The 25172-nt window shown below is 34.8% G+C and overlaps 2 protein-coding genes across 2 annotated transcripts; one reads left to right on the forward strand and one right to left on the reverse strand.

Moving 5' to 3' along the window:
* Positions 1 to 198: 198 nt before the first annotated feature.
* Positions 199 to 3832, forward strand: LOC128243072 (dolichyl-diphosphooligosaccharide--protein glycosyltransferase subunit dad1-like). Its single transcript, XM_052960574.1, has 3 exons — positions 199 to 497; positions 2224 to 2357; positions 3690 to 3832. Exons 1-2 carry the CDS (start codon positions 287 to 289, stop codon positions 2352 to 2354), a joined length of 342 nt encoding a protein of 113 aa, XP_052816534.1. The 5' UTR covers positions 199 to 286; the 3' UTR covers positions 2355 to 2357; positions 3690 to 3832.
* A 5091-nt stretch (positions 3833 to 8923) lies between these two features.
* On the reverse strand, positions 8924 to 25134 carry LOC128242865 (E3 ubiquitin-protein ligase AMFR-like). The gene is made up of 15 exons (XM_052960261.1): positions 24776 to 25134; positions 23401 to 23493; positions 22670 to 22834; positions 21852 to 22004; positions 21222 to 21262; positions 19924 to 20056; positions 19450 to 19583; positions 18392 to 18502; positions 17748 to 17929; positions 16953 to 17062; positions 16445 to 16570; positions 15907 to 15978; positions 15421 to 15518; positions 15085 to 15192; positions 8924 to 14946 (listed from the first exon to the last, which is right to left on the reverse strand). Exons 1-15 carry the CDS (start codon positions 25040 to 25042, stop codon positions 14730 to 14732), a joined length of 2010 nt encoding a protein of 669 aa, XP_052816221.1. The 5' UTR covers positions 25043 to 25134; the 3' UTR covers positions 8924 to 14729.
* Between the last annotated feature and the right edge of the window lie 38 nt (positions 25135 to 25172).

Consider the following 25172-nt stretch of genomic DNA (forward strand, 5'->3'; position numbering starts at 1 on the left):
GACAAAGTCACATGGTCTAAAATCTCGTTTATTTAGATTTATATTTTAAAGACTTAGCATTATTTCTATCAAATGTTTAGTTAAATTTTAAATTATCAAAAAATGAAAGAGTGTTATAAAAAGGTAAAAGACTTTTCATGATAACAAAAAGTAATATATGCTTTTATATTGGTTCCCAGCAAGGCTTGACGTTGGAGCCGGGTTGCAGAACTAACCGGTGTACACTTCCGGGTTTGCCACGTCCAAAATCTAGTTACAATAATCTGGAAATCTCTCCAAATTCAAGATGCCAGAGAAACTCACGGGTGTCATTGCCAAGTTCTACGACGAGTACTACAACAGTACATCAAAGCGACTGAAAATCATTGATGCCTACTTGTTCTATATCTTTCTGACGGGGGTATTCCAGTTTGGATACTGTGCACTGGTTGGGACATTTCCATTCAACTCCTTTCTCTCCGGATTCATCTCGTCAGTTGGATCATTTGTTATAGCAGGTACGTAAATCGAAAAACAATTAACTAAGTGCACTAAGTTTCTTTTGTACATCATGTGACGGTTTAAAAAATATTAAAATTCTATTTCAATAAGGTATTTGTAGTCCAAATAATTGTACGTTGACGGATTTTTTTTAGATTTTTGATATGGCAAATCCTTCACGGACAAATTGTTTAGTATCAAAAGTGAGTAGTTGTTCCGATCAGGATTCCGGGTTAAAGCATAATGCGTCTATAAAATATCATAAAAACAAGAAATATTACCAGATAATGTTATTTTATATGAGTTCCGTACAGAAAAAAATAAATATCCAACTTATAATTATGAGTTTGACGGGTTTTTTTCATTTCATTCTGTCAAAACATACGATATATACATGAAGGGCACCTGCAAGTCTTTAGGGCACAGTTTTAAATCGCTCGGAACATTTCGGCCATGGCCGAGTTGTAACGATTGTGTAACGAGGTCTATCTCGAAGCTTTGTCGAAGGAGGCCGAGCTATTATAATTGTATCGAGTTGTTCCCCTTCACATAATTGTTGTCTGTGTCAGTCAACTTTTGTTTTATTGGAAAGGTTAACAACTTGTTTTAATGCACTAAATGCTTGTTTAGTGCAAAATAACATTTCACTTACATGGTAACATATGAATATAACTCTTTATGATAAATTTCAACCATAAAATACTTCACTTAAAACAATTTCAATATTTTTAAAACACCCCCGTTTTTTGCACATTCCCGTTTAGACGTTAGGGATTGGAAGAATCCCGTATAACACGTCTATTATTTTAGACTAAGGTATTTGATGCTTGAAATGATTTTTATAAGGTTAAACTCATATTTTAGCTAGTAATGCACCAGTGAATTGCTTCTCATGTGCAAAGGAGAAAAAAGATGTGAACCATTAATACAGTGCTGCTTCAAATAAAATTGCAGTAAATTTCATTGCTTGTCTTAAAAAAAGAAAGAAAAAAACTTAACTATAAAGAAGTGGGTTACCAGAATAATCACAACTACTTTGGGCTATTATCGGACCATAATTCTAGATAAAATGGCATATTTATTAATCACAGTTAAGATATATATGTAATAGTTTCAGTTAGTCCAAATAATTGTACGTTGACGGATTTTTTTTAGATTTTTGATCTGGCAAATCCTTCACGTACAAATTGTTTAGTATCATAAGTGGGTAGTTGTTCCGATCAGGATTCCGGGTTAAAGCATATAGCGTCTATAAAATATCATAAAAACAAGAAATATTACCAGATAATGTTATTTTATATTGGTTCCGTACACAAAAAATAAATATCCAACTTATAATTATGAGTTTGACGGCTTTTCTTCATTTCATTCTGTCAAAACATAACGATATATACATGAAGGGCACCTGTAAGGCTTTTGGGCATTTAATGCTTGTATAGTGCAAAATAGCATTTCACTTACATGGTAAAATATGAATATAACTCTTTATGATCAATTTCAACCATAAAATACTTCACTTAAAACAATTTCAATATTCTTAAAACACCCCCTTTTTTGCACATTCCCGTTTAGACGTTAGGGATTGGAAGAATCCCGTATAACACGTCTAATATTTTAGACTATAGTTTTAGTAATTTCACACAAAATGGCATACTTGTTTGACATTGACAATTTAACTATTTATGCCTAACTAACTAATCAGAGGCAGTTGTTTCAACCAAATATTACATTTATGTTTTTCAGTATGCTTACGTCTCCAAGTAAATCCCCAGAATAAATCAGATTTTATTGGAATAAGCCCAGAGAGAGCATTTGCAGACTTCATCTTCGCCAATCTAATCCTTCATCTTGTTGTCATCAACTTCATTGGATAAAAGGTATACTTATGGTTCTGTTTTGCTATAATTACATGATATAATAGTTCATATTTCATGAATGCAGGTCATCCATCCAATGAACAAGCCCAAATTCTTACACTTTTGATTGGCATCTTTTTTTGTAACAAGCACTGCTATTTACAATCCAGAGTTTGAGCAAGTCAGACAGCATTTTACACAAGCAGTATTCTTAAAAAGAACAGGCTGCCCGCTGAAAAAGACAATTCATATGGCAATCAGGCCATTGGCAATCAGGCCATTATAAATCTGGAGAAAAAATAAAATAAATGGAGGGACATTGTTTTTGCTCCAGTTGTAGGTCTGTCACAAATCGTGTCTGCTACATAATTCTTGAACAGCTTGAAATGTTCACCATATTAAGACATATAACAGCCAACTAGGTTCAAGGTCAAGGTCATGCATAGAGATCAAATGTCATATGAATTTAATAACACTATTACTTGTGTCAACTCCATATCTCTTGAAACCCTTGAAGGATTTTTACATTACTCACCACATATATTTACCATGTTACAGCTAGCTTATTTCAAGGTCAAGGTCACACTTTAAGATCAAAGGTCATATGACCAAATTTTGTGTCTGCCCAATATCTCTTGAACCCCTTTAAGGATTTTGAAACAACTTACCACACAAGTTCATCCTAATGAGACCATGTGCAGAGATCATGTTACAACCAACTTGGTTCAAGTTCAAGTTCGTATTTAGAGGTCAATGTCAGTAGACTACTATATGACTAAATTTTGTGTCTGGTGCAGAGCATGTAACAACCAGCCTGATTCAAAGTCAAGGTCACACTTAGAGGTCAAAGGTCGTCATATGACTACATTTTGTGTCTGCTCCATATCTTTTTAACCTTTTGAAGGATTTGAAATAACTTGCCACATATTGAGCCGGTGTGAAGAGGGGGAGACATCAGTCTTTAAGCACAATAACAACTGTCTAGATTTAAGTAGAATAAGTAGTAGCTGGTCGGTTGTTTTAGTATTTTAGATGGTTCAACAGAAACTTATTGAGAACTCTGCATAGGTGCAGAGCTTGCAGGCCTGTTGTTACTTTGACCACTCTGAGGTACATGCAGATATTCAAAGAGAAAAAATCTGATGATGTATAATATATTATTGCATGATTAAACTTGAAAATATCGCAGGCAGAATGGAGAGCATTTTATGATGTCTCGTCATGTTGACTCAGAATGTTAATATAAGTCACCAAATATACAATATTTCATGTTAGAATCAACATTATAAAAAATGTATTACTGTGTGATGTTGTGCATAAAATTAAACTGACATTATTTTTCTTTCTTTTCAGATGAATGAAACAGAAAAATACAGCTGGGCCTTGTAAATGTGTTATTGTATAAATTAATAAATATAAGATGTGACTTTTTTTTAAATGCCTTGTGTAGTTATCGTCATGAAGTAAATGTTAGAGGAAATAAAAGTTCTTGTGTTGGAATTTATTTTACATAAGGCCTTTAAAAAAGGCATTTGGTTCGGGAACCCCGACCCTAACTACAAAATAGGTGCTGACCCTACCGTTGTTATAGTCAGTTGGTTGAAAAAAATAAAATAAAATTTGAAAAATAAAAAGGCTTCCTACCCTACCTGTTTTTGAAAAGGATGTAACCCTTTTTTTGACCTAATCAAATGCACCCCACTCCCCCCAAATCGTCCAAGTTTACTATAAATTATTCCAAGACATAAGGTCATCAAACTTGACATGAAGGTTGGGCCTGACCAGTAGATGACCCCTATTGATTTTAGGACTCATCGGGTCAAAGGTCAAGGTCACAGTGACCTTTAATGGTTAAATAATTTTAAAGCTTGTTCCGAGTGATAACAATGCCTAGACCAATGGTCATCAAACTTGATATGGAAGTTGGGCCTGACCAGTAGATGACCCATATTGTTTTTGGGGTCTTCGGGCCAAAGGTCAAGGTCACAGTGACCTTGAATGGTAAAAGGTTGTCCAGAGTAATAACTTATCAATGCCTGCACCCATGGCCCTTAAACTTGACTTGGATGTTGGGCCTGGCCAGTAGATGACCCCTATTGATTTTAGGGGTCAAAGGTCAAGGTCACAGTGACCTTGAAAGCAAACTCGACAATTCCTGGACCAATGGTCATCAAACTTGAAGGTTAGGCCTGACCAGTCGATGACCCCTATTGACTTTGGGGGTCAGAGGGCCAAAGGTCAAGGTCACAGTAACCTTTAACGCAAAAAAGTTAAAGAATCTTCTTCCAGTGATATCTCAACAATGCCTGAACCTATAATCAAACTTGACATGGAAGTTGGGCCTGTCCAGTAGATGACCCTGATTTAAGGAGTCAGCGGGTCAAAGGTCAAGGTCACAGTGACCTTGAATGCAAAAATGTTGTTCTAAGTGACAACTTGATTATGCCTGCACCCATGACCCTCCAACTTTACATGGGGGTGTGTCTGACCTGTAGATGGCCTCTATTGATTTCAGGGGTCATCAGGTCAAAGGTCAAGGTCACAATGACTTGAAATGGTGAAAGGATTTGAAAGCTTGTCCGAGTGATTAATCAACAATGCCTCAACCTATGATCATCAAACTTGACATGGAGGCTGGGCCTGACCAGTAGATGACCCCTATTGATTTTAGTGGTCAATTGGGTCAAGGTCACAGTGACCTTGAATGATAAAAGATTGTCCAAGTGATAATTTGACAATGTCTGCACCCATGCCCCTCAATCTTGACTTGGAGGTTGGGTCTGACCAGTAGATGACCCCTATTGATTTTGGGGGTCATTAGGCAAAAGGTCAAGGTCAAATTGAACTTGAATGATAAAAGGTTGTCCATGTGATAACTCGACAATGCCTGCACCCATGGCCCTCAAACTTGACTTGAAGAGTGGGCCTTACCAGTAGATGACCCCTTTTGATTTTGGGAGTCATCAGATCAAAGGTCAAGGTCAAAGTTACCGTGAAAGCAAACACGACAATTTCTGGACCTATGGTCATCAAACTTGAAAAGAAGGTGTGGCCTGACCAGTAGATGACTCCAATTGATTTTGGTTGTCATTGGGTCAAAGGTCAAGGTCACAGTGACCTTTAACATGAAAAAGTTCCCAGTGATAACTCAAAAAAGCCTCAAACTTAACATGGAGGCTGGGCCTGACCTGTAGATGACCCCTATTGACTTAAGGAGTCATCGGATCAAAGGTCAATGTCACAGTGACCTTGAATCTGAAAATGTTGTTGGAGTGATAGTGTGACATGCCTGCACCCATTGCCCTCAAACTTGTTTTGGGGTTGGGCCTAACCTGTAGATGACATTTTGATTGTAGGGGTCAAAGGTCGAATGTCACAGTGACCTTGAACGTAAAACACAACAATTCCTGCACCCATGGCCCTCAAACTTGACATGAAGGTTGGGCCTGACCAGTAGAAGACCCCTTTTGATTTTGGGTGTCATCAGGTCAAAGGTCAAGGTCACAGTGACTTTTAACACAAAAACGTTAACAAAGCTCCTCCCAGTGATATCTCAACAAAGCCTGGACCTATGATCATCAAACTTGACATGGAGGCTAGGTCAGACCAGTAGATACCCCTATTGATTTTAGGAATAATGGGGTCAAAGGTCAGTGTCACAGTGACCTTAAATGCAAAAATGTTGTTCGAGAGATAATTTGGGTGTTGGGCCTGACCTGTAGATGACCCTTTTTGATTTTAGGGGTCATTGGGTTAAAGGACAAAGTCACAGTGACCTTGATGCAAAAAGTTTCTTTGTGATAAATTTACAATGCCTGCACCCATTGCCCATGACATTTAGGTTGGGGGTGACCAGCTGATGACCCCTATGGATTGAGGTCATATATAGTCAAAGATCATGGTCATAACTCATATTCATCCTAAACATTTTGTCATATGTACTTACATAAATTCAATGCTGCTAAGAGGATGCATTTTAATCTGCAAATATGAACATGATTTAAAACTGTACCTACTATCCTCACACATTAAATGGTCATAATCTTAAAACTACCTCAAAAGGCATCCAATGTCAATGACAAATGAGCTGTCAGCAGTCAATGCATATTTCATTCAAATGTCCAAATAATCCTGTCAACATTGCGCTCAGGACGGGCATATATATGACCAACATCTCTTGTTTTATTTGATTTGATTTGAAAGTAACAAACCACAAGATTAATAACCAAATGTTACTGAGTATGTCTATAGATGCTATTGGCTGACTTTCAAGCAACTAGTACCAACTGTCTTTGGCTCTAGCACACAACATGCTTCTTCTCGCAGTATTAAATATTTGTCATAGACTAGGTGTCATTTTTGTTGTTGTAGTCTCGGCCATGACTTTAAAAATATTCAAGACCTTTAATTGTTGCCAATGCGCACAAGTACACGTACAGCGAGGCCAACAACTGTGATTTAAATAATTGTCAAGTTACATGTATACCCTTTTTCGGACTGCGAAAGAAACATACCAGATATGTGATGGTGTCTGCTGCATGACGCTCTTGTTTGAAAGTATTAAAAAAAGAAAGCAAGTTTGACAACGTCATTTACCGGGGTAATTAAACATTCGGATTCTTTCATACCAGGAGTTTTAATGGTCAATGGCTGTTGGGGCTTTTTCTATAGATGGTGGCATAACTTGATGATTGATAAAGCCATAGTTATGGACCTCACTAGTCACTACACATGATTGTAGTCGCTGGAAAATATGTTTAACATTGAGTTATAGCCAAGCCACTGCATGCCGCTGCTGATGATTAAGCCAATCTATTGCAATTCTTAAAAACAAAACTTCCAAATACAGTTAAGGTAATATATTTTGGGAATTTAGTGACTATATTGATGACCTTTTACGTTAAAGTTCTTTACTGGTTACAATAGTCGGTCTGTTATTTACTAGACTCAGCAATCAATATGTGTTCTTATCTTAAAGGTCAAGGACAAACCTGGAGTACAGTACAGATAGGGATTTATTGTAATAGTTTGTGCATCAGCTATAACTTTATCACCGAACGTGGGTCAAGATATGTTGTTCAACCTGACATCAAGAGCTCGACCAACCTGACGGGATAAGCATTTCCACTAGCATTTTATCAATTTTTATTGTGTATTTGGTAGAACCGAAGTTTAAATTAAATACAACATGCTGCTGTGTTGTCTCATGGAGATAGATAAATATATTACAGGCATAATGCAAATTAGTGTTTTCCAGTTTTTTCTCCACGCAAGTTTAAATAAATACTATGCCTATGAAGGCTTTTATAAGTGTAGTTTCGTGGGAGTGACCTTAACATTATCAGGATGTTTAACAGTTCAGTCTTAAGAATGATCACAAGTTAATATAATGTCTAAATATAGCTATCGAAAAGTTTGTTTGGCGTTTCCAGACAGACTCACAAATATTTTTTTAGCCTCTCCAGTGGTCATGCTTTTTTTCACATAAAACCTGGTTATTAAAATGACGTACGTCATTCTTCCAGCGGGTGGGTGTCCAGCGTCAAACTACCTATGAAGCTGAATAACTTTAGTTAAGGATGACATATCTTGACTAAACTTGGTATTTAGGAAGAGGTTAAGGATACCTTTCATGGGAGTGTGTATGGGGTCCCTAGGGTCAAGGTCACTATCACTAAAATTAGAAAAAGTTTGAAACTGAAGTTAGGGATGACATTTCTTGACCAAACTTCATATACATGTATAAGAAGATTCAAAGGAGACCATTTATGGGGTTCCATTTTGGGCCCCTAAGGTAAAGATCACTATTACCAAAAAAAAGAAAAATGGTTGGTACTAAATAACTTTAGTTAGGGTTGACATATGGTGATCAAACTTGGTGTATAGGAAGAGTTTATGGAGACTTTCATGGGATTGCGTTTGGGGCCCCTTGGATCAAGGTCAATATTACTTAAAATAGATAACCGTATGGTACTGAATAACTTCAACATAACTTCAGTTAGGGTTGACATATTGTGACCAAACTTTGTATGAGGGAAAAGTTTTTGAAGGACTCTCATGGAATGCATTTGCGGCCCCTAATGTCAAGGTCACTGTTAATAAAAAACAAAAAATCAGTTGAAACTGAATCTCACAAGGAAGGCTGAAGTTTGTCTGTCAATCATTGAAAACCTGGTAGGGTAATGGAAGGCCAATAAAAAAGTACTACCTTACAAATTTCCTCACTACCTACCCGCACCTAAAAATGTGGAAAAGAAAAATAAGATCATTAATTGTCATATTTCCGTTCGAAAATTAATGTTTTATGGCCTAAACCGTTACTAATGGTTTAAGAAAAATGCATAAAAGATCAATTTTTGAACTGAAATATAAAAATCTGCGATGTAAATTTTTTGTCAGCAGTTTTATTTAACTGGTTTCCATGGATTTTCGCAAAATTGGCTTGTTCCAAGTCAAAAAATAAAAAAGTTGTCAAAACGTTCAATCTGTGAGAGTACAGAATAGAATTACTGTTCAAGAAGTCAGCACATGGTATTTTCTTTGACATACCCAAATTTTGGGACAATGAAAGACATATAATTATGCTAAAATGTTTTGACGTTTTATTTCAGATCATTATATTAATAACCAATAGCAGAAGCTTCAAAACAAAATAGGATCAGTTTAACTCAACATTTATATCAAAAATATGTTATGATGTTTTTTTGTGATGCAATCTGCAAAAGGGCCATTAGTGAAATGAAGTTTTTCATCAAGCTGATATTATAAGCAAGACATTTGCTTTATTTGTACTGCTTCTTTGTAAATTCTTTGTAAATTGACAGTAAAAATAAAACAACTCAAGCTTTAAAACATTGGTGTGATTTCTCTAATTTGGTCTTTTTCACCTGTGGCCTGGTTCACTGATTGCGTCACATTTTATTTTGTAGATGTACCCTTCTCAAAAAAATTGCTTGTTCAATGCAGATTAAATGCATGTTTACCGTAACTGTAATACCGACCCTGCACATTTAACCAGAAAAACTGCACTCGAGTGCATAATTTTACTTTTAGTGAAGAAAAATATCATGCGGATTAAATGCATGTTTAATGCAGATTAAATGCGTGTTTAATGCAAAATAAGTGCTCTTTTAATGCAGAAAAAATGTGCTTAGTGCATTAAAGGGCTTAATGTCCAAAATAAATAGCTTTCAGTTCAGAATAAATGCGCTTCAGTCACAAAAAGTGCACATTTTTCTAGTTTTAACATTCACTTGGTAAGAAAAGTATGCTTAAAATACAATGCCAATACCGCTGCGTTTAATGCAGATTAAATGCGCATTTAATTCACATTTAACTCTTTTGAGAAGGGTTATAACCAATGATACTCATTTTGAGAACAATCAGTTTCATGACGATAATACGTACAGTTTATATTTCTTTTTCTTTTTTTCTGGTTTATAGCTAAATCTAATTCCATTTATATGTGGTAATGATTTATACTTTGGATAATTTCTTTTTAAGCATTTAAGGTCCTCTTTCAAAAAAAAATATTTTTATATACTGTAAACCTTACACCGGAGTGCTCGGGGACACCAGTTAAGTTACAGGCAGAATCTGTGCAATAATTGTCCTTTTACAATAATACAATTTTTTTATTGCGACACAGTTTACGCCAAAAACAAGGTTACACTTGGAAATTTACGATCTTGAGCCTTAGGATATTTATTAAAACTGGGACCAAGAAACAACACATTTATACAATACATGTAAAGGTGAAGTATAAGAAGATGCTAAATTAAAATGTTAAAATTTGATCACAGTATTTTTCATGTCGTTTTTTGCCCAATGAACGGATGTTAAACTCATTTGCAAGGTACAGACTGCTTTTAAATATCAAGAATATTTCATGATTTTTTGTAATTCCTGTACCTTTGTTCTACGAATAAACTACATGATATATGCCATGAACAGAAAAAATTATAATTTCTGATGAAAACTATTTGTTTCCTAGAAAGAAACAAAACAACAAAAACACACACAAAACTCCAAAACAATTATAAATGACGGATATCTGCATCTGCAAAATACAAACAGTTCTATTTATAAATTCTTTTGCACTTAAATTCTTTGCATTGAAGAGCATTGACAAGCATCTGAACAGAAAACATAGGCCGGTATAGAAAACATATCTTAAGTCAATTCTGAACTTCAGGCATTTTCCTGAAAATGTTCATGGTAAAGTTTGAATATTGTAATACAAAAAAAATGTTTTTAACGTAAATGTATGTATATTTATTTAAAAAAATAATGAACATAAAGTATTTGAGATATTATTATGTCATATGACCAGTGAGATACTTAACTAAGGAAAATGACTTAAGTCGGAAAAAGATGTTTGGGCTCTTGCCATGTGCCTCTTAACAAGATTTATTTTTGAATTTTTGACTACCTGGGGCCTGTCCCTGTTCTTTTCATTATATTATTAAGATGTATTGTAATACCGACCCTGCACTATTAACCAGAAGATATAATACTGACACACTACAAATAAATACAATTATGTTGTAAATGCTTCGAACATGCCCGATGAATTATCATGCTGTCTGTTAAAGGGACTGAAACTAGATTGATCGGTGTGAAAAGGATTTAAACACAGATTTTGTTGGCAACATTATTTTTTGTTGCTGAAATTCAGTGACTTTACTTATATGAAAAAAGACCAAACAACAACAAGCTGAGACTTGTCTGAACAAAATGAATAAGGCCAATCCAAGCCTAAAATGATTAAAAAAATGGTATAGTGTTGCTCATGGTTTTTGACTAAATAGAGCATCTTTTGACCCAATTTTTACTAATTATTAATGAAAGAGCTAATTTGAACTTTTGTAGATGTGTTATCATTGTAACCAGCATTTGTTCATATTTCATGATCTCAAAAAATATTGAGGTCTGACCCTGAAAAACATGATTGAGCTCCTTTAATATTTAACCATATTTCATCATTCATGATAAATTCTCCTCAAAAATTAATATGTTCTAAAACTGTATAGAAGATGTCACGATTTTCTAAACATGAAAAGATAATAAATTGAAATATAATATAATTGAAAATGGCACAAACAAAAACTGACCTTGCAGAGTATTTCTTTAAGACATTTATTATGTACAAACTACACAATGTCACATCAGTCATCATTACTTTGAAAATAACACGTTCTGATTGGATAAGAATGACATTAGATAACCAGTTTACAATAGCCATTGTATACCATTGGATAAATAATGTCACAATTATCCAATCAGAGCGCAAAATCGTCTGATGTAAACAACGACGTCATAACCCATTGCGGTTAACACAATAATATGAACATCAAATCTTCTTTATACAGGTGAAAGTAAGAACCTGTACAACATTTGTTCATAACAAGAGATGTTTGTAATACATGCTCCCCTGAAGGCATCCAATTATTCATTTTGCATTTAATGTCTGTGGAGTAATTTAAGGCTACGACAAACATAAAGGCATAGGTAGTTATTGATCAGTTCTAAATGTTGTTACAAGTAGGGGCAAAAATAAACTGATATACAGAAAGCTGCTTAAAGGTCAATTGAAGTGTTAACCAATATGATATGGTCAATTTCTTGCAACTTTTAATCAAATCATTTAAGTTATAAATCATTGTATTTATTTTTAAAAACCTGTTTTGACAGATGAATATGAATTTGGTAAATCTGGTGACCTTAACCTTTAATCTGTTGATCTAAAAATCAATGGTGATCTACAGGTCTACCAACTTCCCAAACAAGTTTGAGGACTTTAGGTTCAAGCATTCTATTTGTATTGATCATACAATATTTTTGTGTTCAAGTTGGACGCATCTGACCTACTAACCTACAAACTCAACAGGGGTCATCTATTGATCATGACCAACATCCATACCAAGATTGAGGGCTGTAGGGTCAAACATACTCTATTCATCCATCAGACAACCTTTTTGTGTTAAAGGTCACCACAACCATAAACTCTGACCTAATGACCTCAAAATTAATAGGGCATCTACAGGTCATGAGTTCGAGGCCCAAGCGTTCTCTTGATATGAATCAGACAAAACGACTGACCGATAGGCGCAAAGCAATATACACCCACATCTTTGAAAGGGGGTATAATAAAATGTACAGCTAGTAACAAACTTTTCTATTTTCGCGTATACATTTTGAAATCTAATTAAGTGACACTTAAACTTACTTATATTACATGATATATGTGTCAGTAAGAATACTAGTAACATGATGTATTTAAACTATGTGTAACTACCTCAATATAACTCAGTCTAATTAGCCAATGAAATCTCCAAATCCATAGCGAATAAGATCGTGTTTTATGTAAAATGAGCAAAAATAATTGATGAATTGTGATATACGAATATGAGAAACAGTTAAAATCAACCAATAACAAGCAAACCACAATGTATATGTATACTACATGGAGAAAATAAATATACGAAATCTGCATTATTTAAATTACAAAGTAGTTCTTTTATTATGCAATAAAGAAGTGAAATTGAATACTGTTTAACAGAAATAGGTTTTTACAATGCAAGTACATGATACAAGTTCAACTAGAGGTTTTAGTAGTTAGAGAGATGGCCTTTTGTGTTTTATATCATCAAGTTATGTGAGCATATAACAAGGTTCATGAAATGATATGACTTCAATGTGTGGACTACTTTTTGTGTTCTACATCTGACATCAAAGTTGGGAACATATAACAATGTTCAAGTTTGGCTGATGATAACAACCAGGTATGTGCAGTTTCAATAACCTGTATTTGCATTGTAATAATAACCAAGCAGATGGCATATATATGGGCCGATTGTTCAGAACTTTGTTAAAATTAGTAAAGTAATTAATAAGATCATTGTTAACTTTTAAACATCAAATATTTTATAAAGTGTTCATGTAACAAAACAACTGCAGCTGAAACAGTTGTCTATCTCTTGTTAGAAATACAGCTGGTCACAACTGTATCCATTATACTTTCAGATCAGTAAAGATTTGAAGGTTAACAATGATAATGTTAACAACCTTGTTAAATTTAACAAATGTACTGTCAGAACACTAAAAGGTAATAATGACAAGCAAATTGTTTTCTACGACACAAATGGTAAATGTACAAAGAATTTTTATCTTTTACATGATTATGTTACAAAACACACATGTTCACATAGAAGTAATTTTGCAAACAGTCTATGGAATTATATTCATACAACAAAAGGTGTTATGGTAAGCCTAAATGGGCCATCTTGTCAAGAAGCATTCAACAAAATAATATTTTAATCTAAAAAAATTTGAATGAAAACTGAGTGTCAGAAATCAAATTGAAGGTTTGAATTCTAAATTCAAACAAACCTAGAGAAACCTTTCCATTTAACTTACTTGTTTGTAAGACCAAAATAATAACCTGTAATGCCTAAAAAAATTGAACCAAAGATATAATTTTTTCATCATAACATACACTCATTAATAAGAAGGCCCCAAATCCACATAACTACTGGGACTTACAAACATTGGAATGCATAGGCACAAATATGTACAATGTGTTTTCTCAACTAAACTATTTTTATACAAGAATTCTGTTCATCGGATATGTTGTCTTTCAGGAGACCCCAAAATCTTTCTAGTAAAGGTCACAATGACCTTGACCTACTGACCCTAGAATTGAGCTCATCCAACAACCATGACTAATGTGTAAACAAAGTTTTAAGACACTACACCAAGTCTCTCAAAATGTCTAAAAGACCTGATTTTGTTCTAGCAAAGGTTCCCATGACCTTTGAACCTTAAATGAATAGGTCATCTTTTGACTGTCACCAATATACATACCAAGTTTGAAGACTCTGCACCAGGTCATTCAGAAGTTGAACTATCGAAAAATGCCTGTAATTATTCTAGTATAAGTTAATCATGACCTTGACCTTGAACCTCAAAATTTATATGGGTAATCTTCTTACCATGAAAAATTAAATTTGAAAACAAGTTCAGGTTATAAAGATATTGTGAATGTATTAGTTAATGTAATGAATGACTTTCAAACTCTACGAAGGAGACTCTTCATATTGAAAACAAATCAAATATCTTAAAATTCTTTTTAAAAAACACATTCCAATGTAAAATCTTCATTATTTGTAAATATGAAAATAACCAATTTTATGTTTTAAATAATGTAGCTTGATATAAGGTGATTAAATAAGGCAAGAACACAAAGCAGACGGTCCACTGCACAATACCATTAAAGGGTAAAACTAGAACAGAATGAAAAACAAAATACATATCACCGCTTTACTAAATATCAAAACTACAGATATTCGTAATTTATATCTTTACAATTAAGTAAGAGTAATGTTTCTAAACTCATGAACCATTATCAGGACTAGATTGCCCCATTCTGCGAGCGGCCGCTAAGTATGCGAGTTCCCTGCGATGCCGTAAAACATCAGGCTGATCGGTCAGTCCGGTGAATGTAAAATTACTGGTAGAGGGCGGTACACTTTGCTCTGCTGTATAGTTTAAATCGCTAGATTCTGGTGTAGATGACGTGTCTGTTTCTTGATTCGTGGACAAAAAACGCCTGCAATGGAAAAATGTTGACGGTGAGTGTGGAAGCAATTGTTAACAAAATGTTTTTTAGGGGAACAACTAAAATATTTTATATGGAGAACTCATAAGAGTAAAGCTTTACTTATTAACCAAGCAATATGTTACAAACCTTCTAGCTTGTTCAAGCATTGTATTTTTCCTGTCTTCCAACATGGATTCCCTTTCAACTGTGGATTTTGAAAACCGCCCTCCAAACTGACTCAGCAATTTGCTTGCACTGCAACAAAATTACAAACATTTGAACATGTCCAGAAAACTCCTCTATAAGTAACAGATTAATCACTAACTCCTAACATTTGATTTGTGAATAAGTGCCTTAAAAAAATTAAAGTTAAATACATAAATAGATGTAAAAAATTAAAATACATGAGATTTACAGCAGATATGTTCTATAATTGATCTGATACTATCAAATTTCAAAGTTCTGAACACAACATTGTGGTACCTTGCTTCTACTGGTGTTGAGTTGTTGTCCCCTCTTTCATTTGGAATGTCAAAATAGGAGGGCAAGTCTGTCGATGAATTCTGACTTGAGGAAGAGAGCTGCAAATCACACAAAATACTTAATTTGGGTATATAAAACTTATATTTGAAGAAACATTAGGTGATTATAACCTCCGTTTAATTAACATCAGAGAAACACGTACGTAATTGAGTGAACCAAAGCCTGTCAGTTTTTCTCAGTCTATCACGGAGCATACCTCTACAATCATTAAAGAGTTATGGGCCGTGTTTCACTGGTAACATTTGTACAAGGTCTCAAGTGCATGTATTGACGGTTTCAAAGTTATGGTAATGGTTGATGTTTTTACATGGTGATAATGACAACATTTAGTTTAGAAAAATACTTTGACAATGTTTTTTTTAAAAAAACAAAAGAGCCAATAAAGTTTGCAAAAATAATCTTACAAACATGATGAATAAGTCAAACCTGGTAGTTATCCGAGTCATCAGAGTTGGAATCATCATCTCCTAGGGCAGTTCTTGTCAACATAGTGCCAGGCTGAAATTATGATGGGTGTGAAATTTTGGGCAAATGTAAGAAAAAGAACCAAACTTTACTATCTATTATCTGCGATTGAAAACCGATCAACGAGGACTTAATTAATCAAATTTTTTTTTTTTATGTGCAATACTTCCCATTTCGCAGCTCAGCTTTATTATTTTATAACCTCGCTTTGCATTTGGAGGAATATATCTGTTTTGAAACATGAGAAATGGGGCCCAAATGATACCAAATTTGCATAAAAAGACTGTCCACAATGATAAATTTTCAATAATCGATTATAACAAAAACACTATCAAAAGTTGCCTACATTGACATGCTCCTTTGATTTTCGATTGCAATCAATCAACAGTAATTGAGGTTTCATAAACAACCTCGCGATTGAAAAAAAAAATGCATCAAAAAAACACAAAATAATAACTAACTTCAGTGTAATCAAATATAATGTTCTGGGTTTACTTACTGGAGGTGCAATAAGTCTGCCTTCCAGGATGTTTTCTATGGTGAAGTCGACAGAGCGTGTCACTCTCAGGTCCTCCATCACAGCATTGATAGGCATGTGGGGAAACACCTGCAATACCTGGCGGGCCTGGAACATGAATGGGGCAGTGCTTGATTGATCAAAGTAAGATACCGATACATCTAAGCATTTGGGCTCATATTCAGTCTGGTGTCTGAGTTTGAGACTTAAAATTGTGTATTTTTTTTGTATAATATCCCTTTTTGGAGCTATGAAGCTTAAAGCTATGAAGGTTAATAAACTGCATGCCAGCTATGATAGTGTGGGATTAGGGAAAACAAACCATATTATCTAGCTGTGATGTCTGGCTGTCAACTCACATAGTGTCGACCTTGGGAATGTGGTTGGGCGTATATATGTATACATACCATGTTATCAAGCTGTGATGTCTGGCAGTCAACTCACATAGTGTCAACCTTGGAAATGGGGTTGGGCGTATATGTATACATACCATGTTATCCAGCTGTGATGTCTGTACATGGGTGTGTCTGGTGTTGGCCAACATGTTGGTGTGGGTGACTTCCACAGAGAAACTAGGCAGCCAGCTCACATAGCGAGAACCTGAATGCAAAACAGTCAACATTTATTCTGTGACCAGTGTCAGAAAAAATCTTATCCTGCTTCTTTTACTTTTTTGTACCATAAATATTAGAAATTCAAAGTCTATTATAATCAAGACTGATACAGTGTTTTATCATACTAATTTACCAGAGATGTATTATTCTGTGTATAGGACGCTGACAAAAATAGGATGCAGGCAAAACAATAAGTGAAAAATTGGGTAAAAAGTCTTAATACCACAGATAGGATGCTTAGGTATATACTTTTGTTGGTATAAAATGATAATGCTCTTCTGTAAACCTAGAGCCAAGGATAACTTGAGGATAAAATTTTGTCCTTTAAATTAAGGCTTCAAAACTCAGTAATGTGATTGACCTGGCAGCTGTTAGGCTACAACCATTTCGGCCATGGGTTCTTGAGGCCCTTTTGGGGTCAAAAGCACACTGGCGTAGAAGAAAAACTAGCTTTTTTGAAGCTCTTTTGAGGGTTCTTCTGACTTTAAATTTGAAGCAAACTGGGATATCAACTCCAACAACCAAAAGCACACTAGTATCAGCTAAAAAAAATAAAAAAAATTATTATTTTTTTTTATTTTTTTTTTTTGGGGGGGGGGGGGGGGTGCCTGGGACCATAAGATCCGCAGAATTCCGCGAATACGCGGACAAATCACATCCCTGAAACTTACCATCAAAGTGGAAAAAGTGGTTGGTGGTCTGGTTGGGATGAGCATTGGGTGGAGGCTGGTTCTCAACGTGGGCGGGACTGTCAGGTAGGTTTCCGTTCGGGTCAGTGGTCGGACGCTCATTCAGGGACTGCCGACATGTTGGGCACGACGTGTCCTGTTCCAGCCAGGAACGCAGACAGGAGCTAAAGGTATAATTTGAAAGTAAAATTTATTTTAGGATAGCACTTACAAAAATGAAACATGATCTCTATGGATTTTCATAGACAAAAATACATGTTTAAGTCCAGACTTTAAACGCACAGTTACACCATTTAAAACTACTGAACATTTCTTGCTGCATCCTTGACAATAAACCTGACCAGTGATCAAAATTCAAACTCAAAACACTAATGCAGCTTCTGATACACTAACTTTTTGGCAATCGCCCCTAGACCTTAAACAGTAACAGTAGAACATGTTCACATAACAAGTAATCTGTGAGTCACACCATGTCATTCAAAAGTTATTGATGGGAAACAAAAGTATGACATGAAAGCCAGAAAAAGTCATCCCAAAATGTCAGCCAATGTTTCAGAGGTGACATAAAAACTTTGTTACCATTGATGGAGGAAAGACAAGAGTACAGTGCACAAAGTTTCTCTTACTTATGGAAAAGGTGACCACAAGGAAGTTTTCTAGCTGTTTCCATTTTCTCCCAGCACACAGCACAGTCATCATCGTTACTCGCTATCTCTTCAGGTGTGGCCATACTGAACCTGGAATAAGTTCCTACATTAGACAGAGATCTGCTGCTTGTGGAAGAAAGAATCACCGGGCAGAATACAGGTGGCTCGAGTTCTGCAAAGTTGTCATCATTTCTCGCTATCTGTTTGGGCGTGGCCATACTGAACTTAGAATTCATCTTTCTACATGAGACAGGAGATCTGCTGCTTGTGGAAGAAAGAATTACAGGGCAGAACTACAACACAGTTGTCATCATTACTTGCTATCTAGCCATTCTGAATGGAGAACAAGAGTAAATATAAATAGTTTAAAAACCCACTTAACAAGAACTCTTTACCCCTGATACCTGTGTTTGTGAAATATTAATCAGGGAAGTTAACTTTTGTCATCTAAGTTATCCTTATGTTCAAGGCTATTTCAGATTATGTTCAAAATTGATATATGTCAGTATAACAATAAAAACTTGAGCACAAAAGCTAGCTATTGACCAACTCTGGTGAAGAAAAAACGTGTCTTCGCTTCATGAGCGAACCAAATACCAGCAACAAGTAATATGTATGTTGAGAGGTAAAATTTGAAATCACGAAGTGGCTCAAATTATTTTTATATAAAATTCCAAAACTATGATACATTGGGCTGATTGTTCAGAACTTTTTTAAAGTTGACAACATTGTTAACGTCATCGTTGTTAACATTCATGTCATAATTGCTCTGAAAGTTTAATGGATACACTTGCTATCTTCTGTATTACTAACAATATTTGAGACAATTGTTTCAGTTGAACTTGTTTATGTTTAAATATGTGCGCACATCATCAAATATTTCATGCTTAAAGTAAACAACGATGTCTTTAGTCACTGTGTTAACTTTAACTCCCTTATGAACAATCACTCCAACATGTACTAAATGATTAATTTTTTGTTGCAGAATGGAGAATCTCAACAAATCATCAAGAGGAAATTTTTTATTAATTCCTTACCTTTCTTCCATATTTTTGACAACCTTGCGGTAGTTCTTGTGACGTTTGATCCTTCGCTGGAACTCGTAGAACAGATACCTAAGCTGCATACATATCACAAGGCTGGCCATGCTTAGGAAAATGTTGCCCCATAGCTGGAAAAGGTATCAGGACTCAGTATTAATGAATATCTTACCTTCTATATAAATGACGCTTTGTGATTGATACTGACTTAAAGCTATAATGATAAAACATTAAAACAAGTAAAAATAAGAGTTCTAGTGTGGAAGTGTATATCCCACACAGCATATGATACTAACGGAGTAACTTAATTGATTAGTTATACTAAGTGATCTTATAAATTAAACCCAACAACAAATCAGCTTATTCTCTGATAGCTCTATTATTCTTAATGTTACTTTAATTTTCATGCCTGTTGACTCCATACAATCTTATTTCCCATTTACTAAACATGTATGTAAGATTTTCACTTACCAACATGTGAAGGTGGTGTCCGAAATCAATGGAAAGGGCAGCCAGCTCAAACACGAGCTCAGTGTAATAGATATAGGTGGCTCTGTTCTCCCATACACCCTCTAGATTCATGTCCACCAGGTGCAGGCAGTATCTGAAAAATAAAAATAAAAAGTTGTCACTGTAAGTGGGATATATCCCCATAGAGGGTAGTCACCACAAGATGAAGCACCAGCTGCAATTTCCCTTACACCATCTGGATTCTTTTCTACTAGGTATAGGAAATACCTGAAACATAGGATACTAAGACAGGAGATTCTTTAATAACCTGCAACAGGTAGGGTGTGTAATCAACTATCTGTTGTGCTACAGAATAGTTGAGATGAAACCCCTTCATGGAAACAATACTTTCACAGTGTATTGAGCAATATGTCTCAATTATGAGAGCAGATTACAGGGCCGTCGATCTTTGGTGATGATTCTGATAATAAAAAGAGCACCAAGGGGTTCAAATGCGAATATAGAGCAATTGTGAAAAAGCAGTACCAAGTTTAGAGGGCAGGGTGATAAAAAGGGGTGCTATCAAAAAATGGGCTAGCTAGAAAACGATCATGTTACTTTTTATCGTCATATAATTGCTATAGGAAATATATTATTTACACTGTTATTTTACTGTTACAGCTTCTTAAAAACATACAGCAAAACATAGGAAAAGCTGCAGTATTGATCAACTTACATGCATATGACTCATGTTCCCAATGCCAAGACTAGTTAGCAATTTTGATTAATGGGCAACAGGCACCTAGTCACCTTTAAGTTATGACACAATCTGTTTTTTAAAGACATACCACACTGAAACTGGTTTTTCTTCTATATTTATTGTTTTCACTGTTAGACTCAAAAGTTCCTTGATCATAAGTGTGGCACACTTTGGGAGGCCCCGATGATATTTCTTTATTGTTAAACTTATTTTAAAATGAAACTAGTGATTATATTTATCCATTGACAAAAGAAATCTGACAGGACAAAACAACTCATAGGGCCTCAAATAAGAAAGTTAATTCATGGAAAATTGCATCTAAACCATGAGGTTGTCCTAGTTTCAGGTTAACACATTTGCAGTTTAGTCTTTAAAGTATACCCTTTTGAAGCTTATAAAACAATCTTATTTCTTATTACTTCCTTTAATAATGATAAAAAACAATTCATTGGTAAAAAACTTATTTATCCATACTAACTTTGTCACTTCATACCATAATCACAGGAAAAAGTCATAGTAACATGATATTACATTAAAGAGTGAAAAAAAAGTAACTTACCGAGCAACAACATAAAGTGTCCTTATGGCAAGCAGCAGACACTAAAAGAAAGCATAACACATTGCATTTAATACTTTTAAAAGGCAGGATTACAGAATATTGACACAAAACATTTTAGCAAATCTCCAAACTAAAAAGATGACTGAAACATATCACTCTGTAAAGGTGTAAATCTGTGATTCTAAAACAAGAATTAATGCTTCAGTAACTGTGAATTACCACAGACTTTATCGCCCTCAAGGATGTCCCCTGGTATTTGGGGACGTGGTATGACAAACTCTGTTTATGTATTACAATTTCTATTTATAACTTTCGGACCGATTTTTTTAGCTATTTTTTGTTACTGAAATCGATTCACACTGGCAAATTGTCGGTTTTGAGAAGCCCTGCTCCAATTGCATTAGAACATGGTTCAGAAAAATATACCTTACATGTAAATTGATGAAACTATGAGAGCAGTAGTTGAAAGTAAATGTCCCAAACTGAGGTCTGGGAAAATGCTTTCTCTGCTTGAACAAATTCTGGATTTAAATTGTAGAGCTTATTAAAAAAATGGTACTGAGCACTAGAATAAGAATTAGTGCTTGTTGATCCAAACGCCTAATTTGATGACTTTGTAACTGGTCTTACCTCAGCGGCCATAAAGGCAAAGATGGTGATGCCGTTCTGTAGACCGGTGTAGACACACAGTGCCAGCAGGCCACAGCAGGAAAGGATGATGACACACAGCAATGACAGCAGCTTCACATGCACCAACCTCGGTGTGGTTGGGGAAAATGAAACCTGAGAATGGTAATAATGACATTTTTTTTATGATGAATGCAATTAAGTATTGTTATTCATCTACAAGTTTCTGACAATCTTCAGAAAAACAGGAAAACAGAAACTGGGATAGTGAAGTTTTAAAATGAACTGATGTTGAAAATAAAACATCTTTCCGTCTTAGAAAAGTAAAGCAAACAAATCCTGCAAGTTCTAACCTATTCTATTATATTATTATTTTTTGTTGTTAAAGATGGACTCTTACTCCCAAAAATGATTTACCACAATTAATACAATAGTTTTAATATACTAAAAAGGATGTCGCAAAATGTCGAAAACAATGGTTCTTAGGAAGGAAACAGAGTTTAATTTGAAAGAAAGATGCAGAAAACACGGTATATCTACCTTTTGAGGGGATAGTAGATCATACTATCCTTTAGCAATCACCAATCATTTAATATTTTTGCGTTTTCAGCGATAAAATACACGGTTACAATCTTGTTAACAGTAATTAAAATTTTCCATAAATGCATTCATGATTTAGTAAGTAGTTCAAGGTTTATCACTCAAAATTTATGTTAGTAATACATGTGTATGTATTGATTTTGAATAAGAGTGTCACTTTAAAAATACCACATATGTAAAGAACAACACATTTTTAACGGAACTCAGCACCAGCCACTTACATATTCAAACCTGTCCTTGGCGAGCTGTGTGAGGAGGTGGAAAAACCCAAGCACAGTGAACCAGGCAACCCAGAGAACAACCTCTTCCATTGTCTGAACGTTCATCACACCAAATACGAAAATAAACTTGTAGAACAGAAAGTTCCAGAATTTGTCTCTCACATGCTGAAATATTAAACATCTTGATTGGCCAAATTTAACTCATAGAAAAGAATGTGGATGATTATTGAAAAAATTACTCCGATGCGATCTTTATAGAAAATGTTTGAGTCTAAATTTCTTTCGTAGACAACTCATGGATTAACAATTAGAAGCCAACATATGACAATGTTAAGCATGAGAAAGAGACAGCAAAGTAGACATCTCCTCAACATAATTAAAGTAATTGCCCGAATCACCTTGAAGGCCAAGCCCTGTTAGTCACCTACATTGTTACAAAACCGTGGAGCAAACTCAAATGCTTGTCTGTTGTATTTCAGTAGTAAAAGTGACAAAACTAAAAAACAAGTCAAGAGTTATGGGCCTTGTTGTACATGTGTGTACTGTCCCTGGAAACAACCTTGAATGATGTCTTAATTATGGCCAATATAAAAGATTTTGAAAGCCAATGGCAACATCAAAACACTATTACACTACCTTGACTTCATTCCATGAACGTGGTAAACAAGGGACAGCCAACTTAACGTGTTTTCTTGATATTATGTATTTATTCAATAAAAAAACATGCTCACCTGTTGTTCGCTGACTCGAAGCTCTCCAAAAACTACTTTTTGTACCAGTTTTCCAAGTAGAATCAGGCAGCAGTATGCAGTATTGACAAGTGTCTGAAAAGAATAAATATATTCTAACATAACAATTCAAGGCCGGTTCTTTCATTCATGGTGGTCAAGTACAACACATTATCACATTTTTCTTAATTGACCTTGAACAATAAATAAAAACAAAATTGTACTTGGGGAATAATGTTTGATTGTTATTCCCAGGTGCAAAGTAGATAACAGACTGTTTGAACTCTTGAATCATGAATAATGGTGAATGCTCACAGTAAAATAAACAAAGTTAAAACATAGCTATAGGATAGTAAAAATATTGCATATCAGTTGCAAAATTATGCACACCGTATTTCCTTTTACATTTTTTCATTGTTAAGCCTGTTTTAAATTTAATATTTAATTCAACATACAAATGCAGTGTCTTTTACAATTAATTTGTAATTCCAGCATACACCATATTATACTTGTTTTCAACAACATGTAACGACAAGTTCGTAGCACAATGTTACAGTAACAACTTGAAGGTCACATCATTAATGCATCAATGTCAGCAGTTTTGACATCTTATTTTGGGTGGTTCTGACACATTAGCGAGATAATTCCACATATTGTACCAATAATAAATCTCTGTTTCCTCTGACATTGTTGATCCATACTGTCATACTTTCACTTTGGTGTGTGCAACATATTATTAATATCATTTTTACGTGCACTGTCAAGAAATTTGGATAATATATTAGTGAAACGCTATTTATTTATTCATATTTAGCTTTTATCAGTCACAGAAATTTAAGTGTCCCGATGAAATACAGGACTTTTAAGTTCAGGTGTCCCTTCTGAAAATTTGTTGTCTTCTAGATCCCAGGATCCCAATAGTGTCGAGCACCGATTTTGGAAGAATTTGATTTGAGCAAAAGTTTTGACATTCATTGCATTTGTGTATAAGAGTGATTTCCTTGTTAAAATGATCTCAAAGATGATTTCCGGGAAAAAAAGTTAATATTTACTGGACTGTTACCATATACCGCATCACAAAATAATATGTTTTAACTGGAAGTAATATTAGCTACAACCAATTTGAAAAACCACTATTGATTGTCGCCAACATGACACTGTCAACAACGATTAAATGATTGTACTCCATATTCGTTTCATCACTTCTTCTTTTATATTTAAAAATCTTGGCTCATTAATGCACATTTTTTAAAGACTTTGAGTGTTAACTTAAAGAGTATTTCATCATAATGCATCTATAGGAGGGTGCACCAGAACTAGAAGTTGTTTCTTGGTAAACAAGGCGCAACATTTTTTAAGGTCTGGACACGAAACTTACCCAAACGCACCAAGCCTCAGATGTCATCACATAAATCATGTTCCACATGTACGTGTCATGTGGCAGGGAAATGTTCATGTAGTGAACCTCTGTCCCCCCTGGATCAAGGTTGTCACCCACCGGCACTGGAATATCAATGCCTTCACTTTCAGCTGTCAACACCATTTGATGGGCGTAAAATAAGGCACAGGAAAGAAGTACGAGGCTAAAACCCGTATATGTGCTTAGGCTAGGTAAAGGAATTCGTTCTAACAGAATGACAGGCATGTTGAATTCCTGAAACGGTTCCAATTTGACAAAAATAATAAAGTTTTTATCTATTCCGATGTATGTCAACAAATCTGTGGAAATTTTCTATGACGTCATGAACGAAAGCTGAACTTCAGTTAACCAAATT

Source organism: Mya arenaria, chromosome 8 (genome assembly GCF_026914265.1).
Source record: "Mya arenaria isolate MELC-2E11 chromosome 8, ASM2691426v1".
Classification (NCBI taxonomy): domain Eukaryota; kingdom Metazoa; phylum Mollusca; class Bivalvia; order Myida; family Myidae; genus Mya; species Mya arenaria.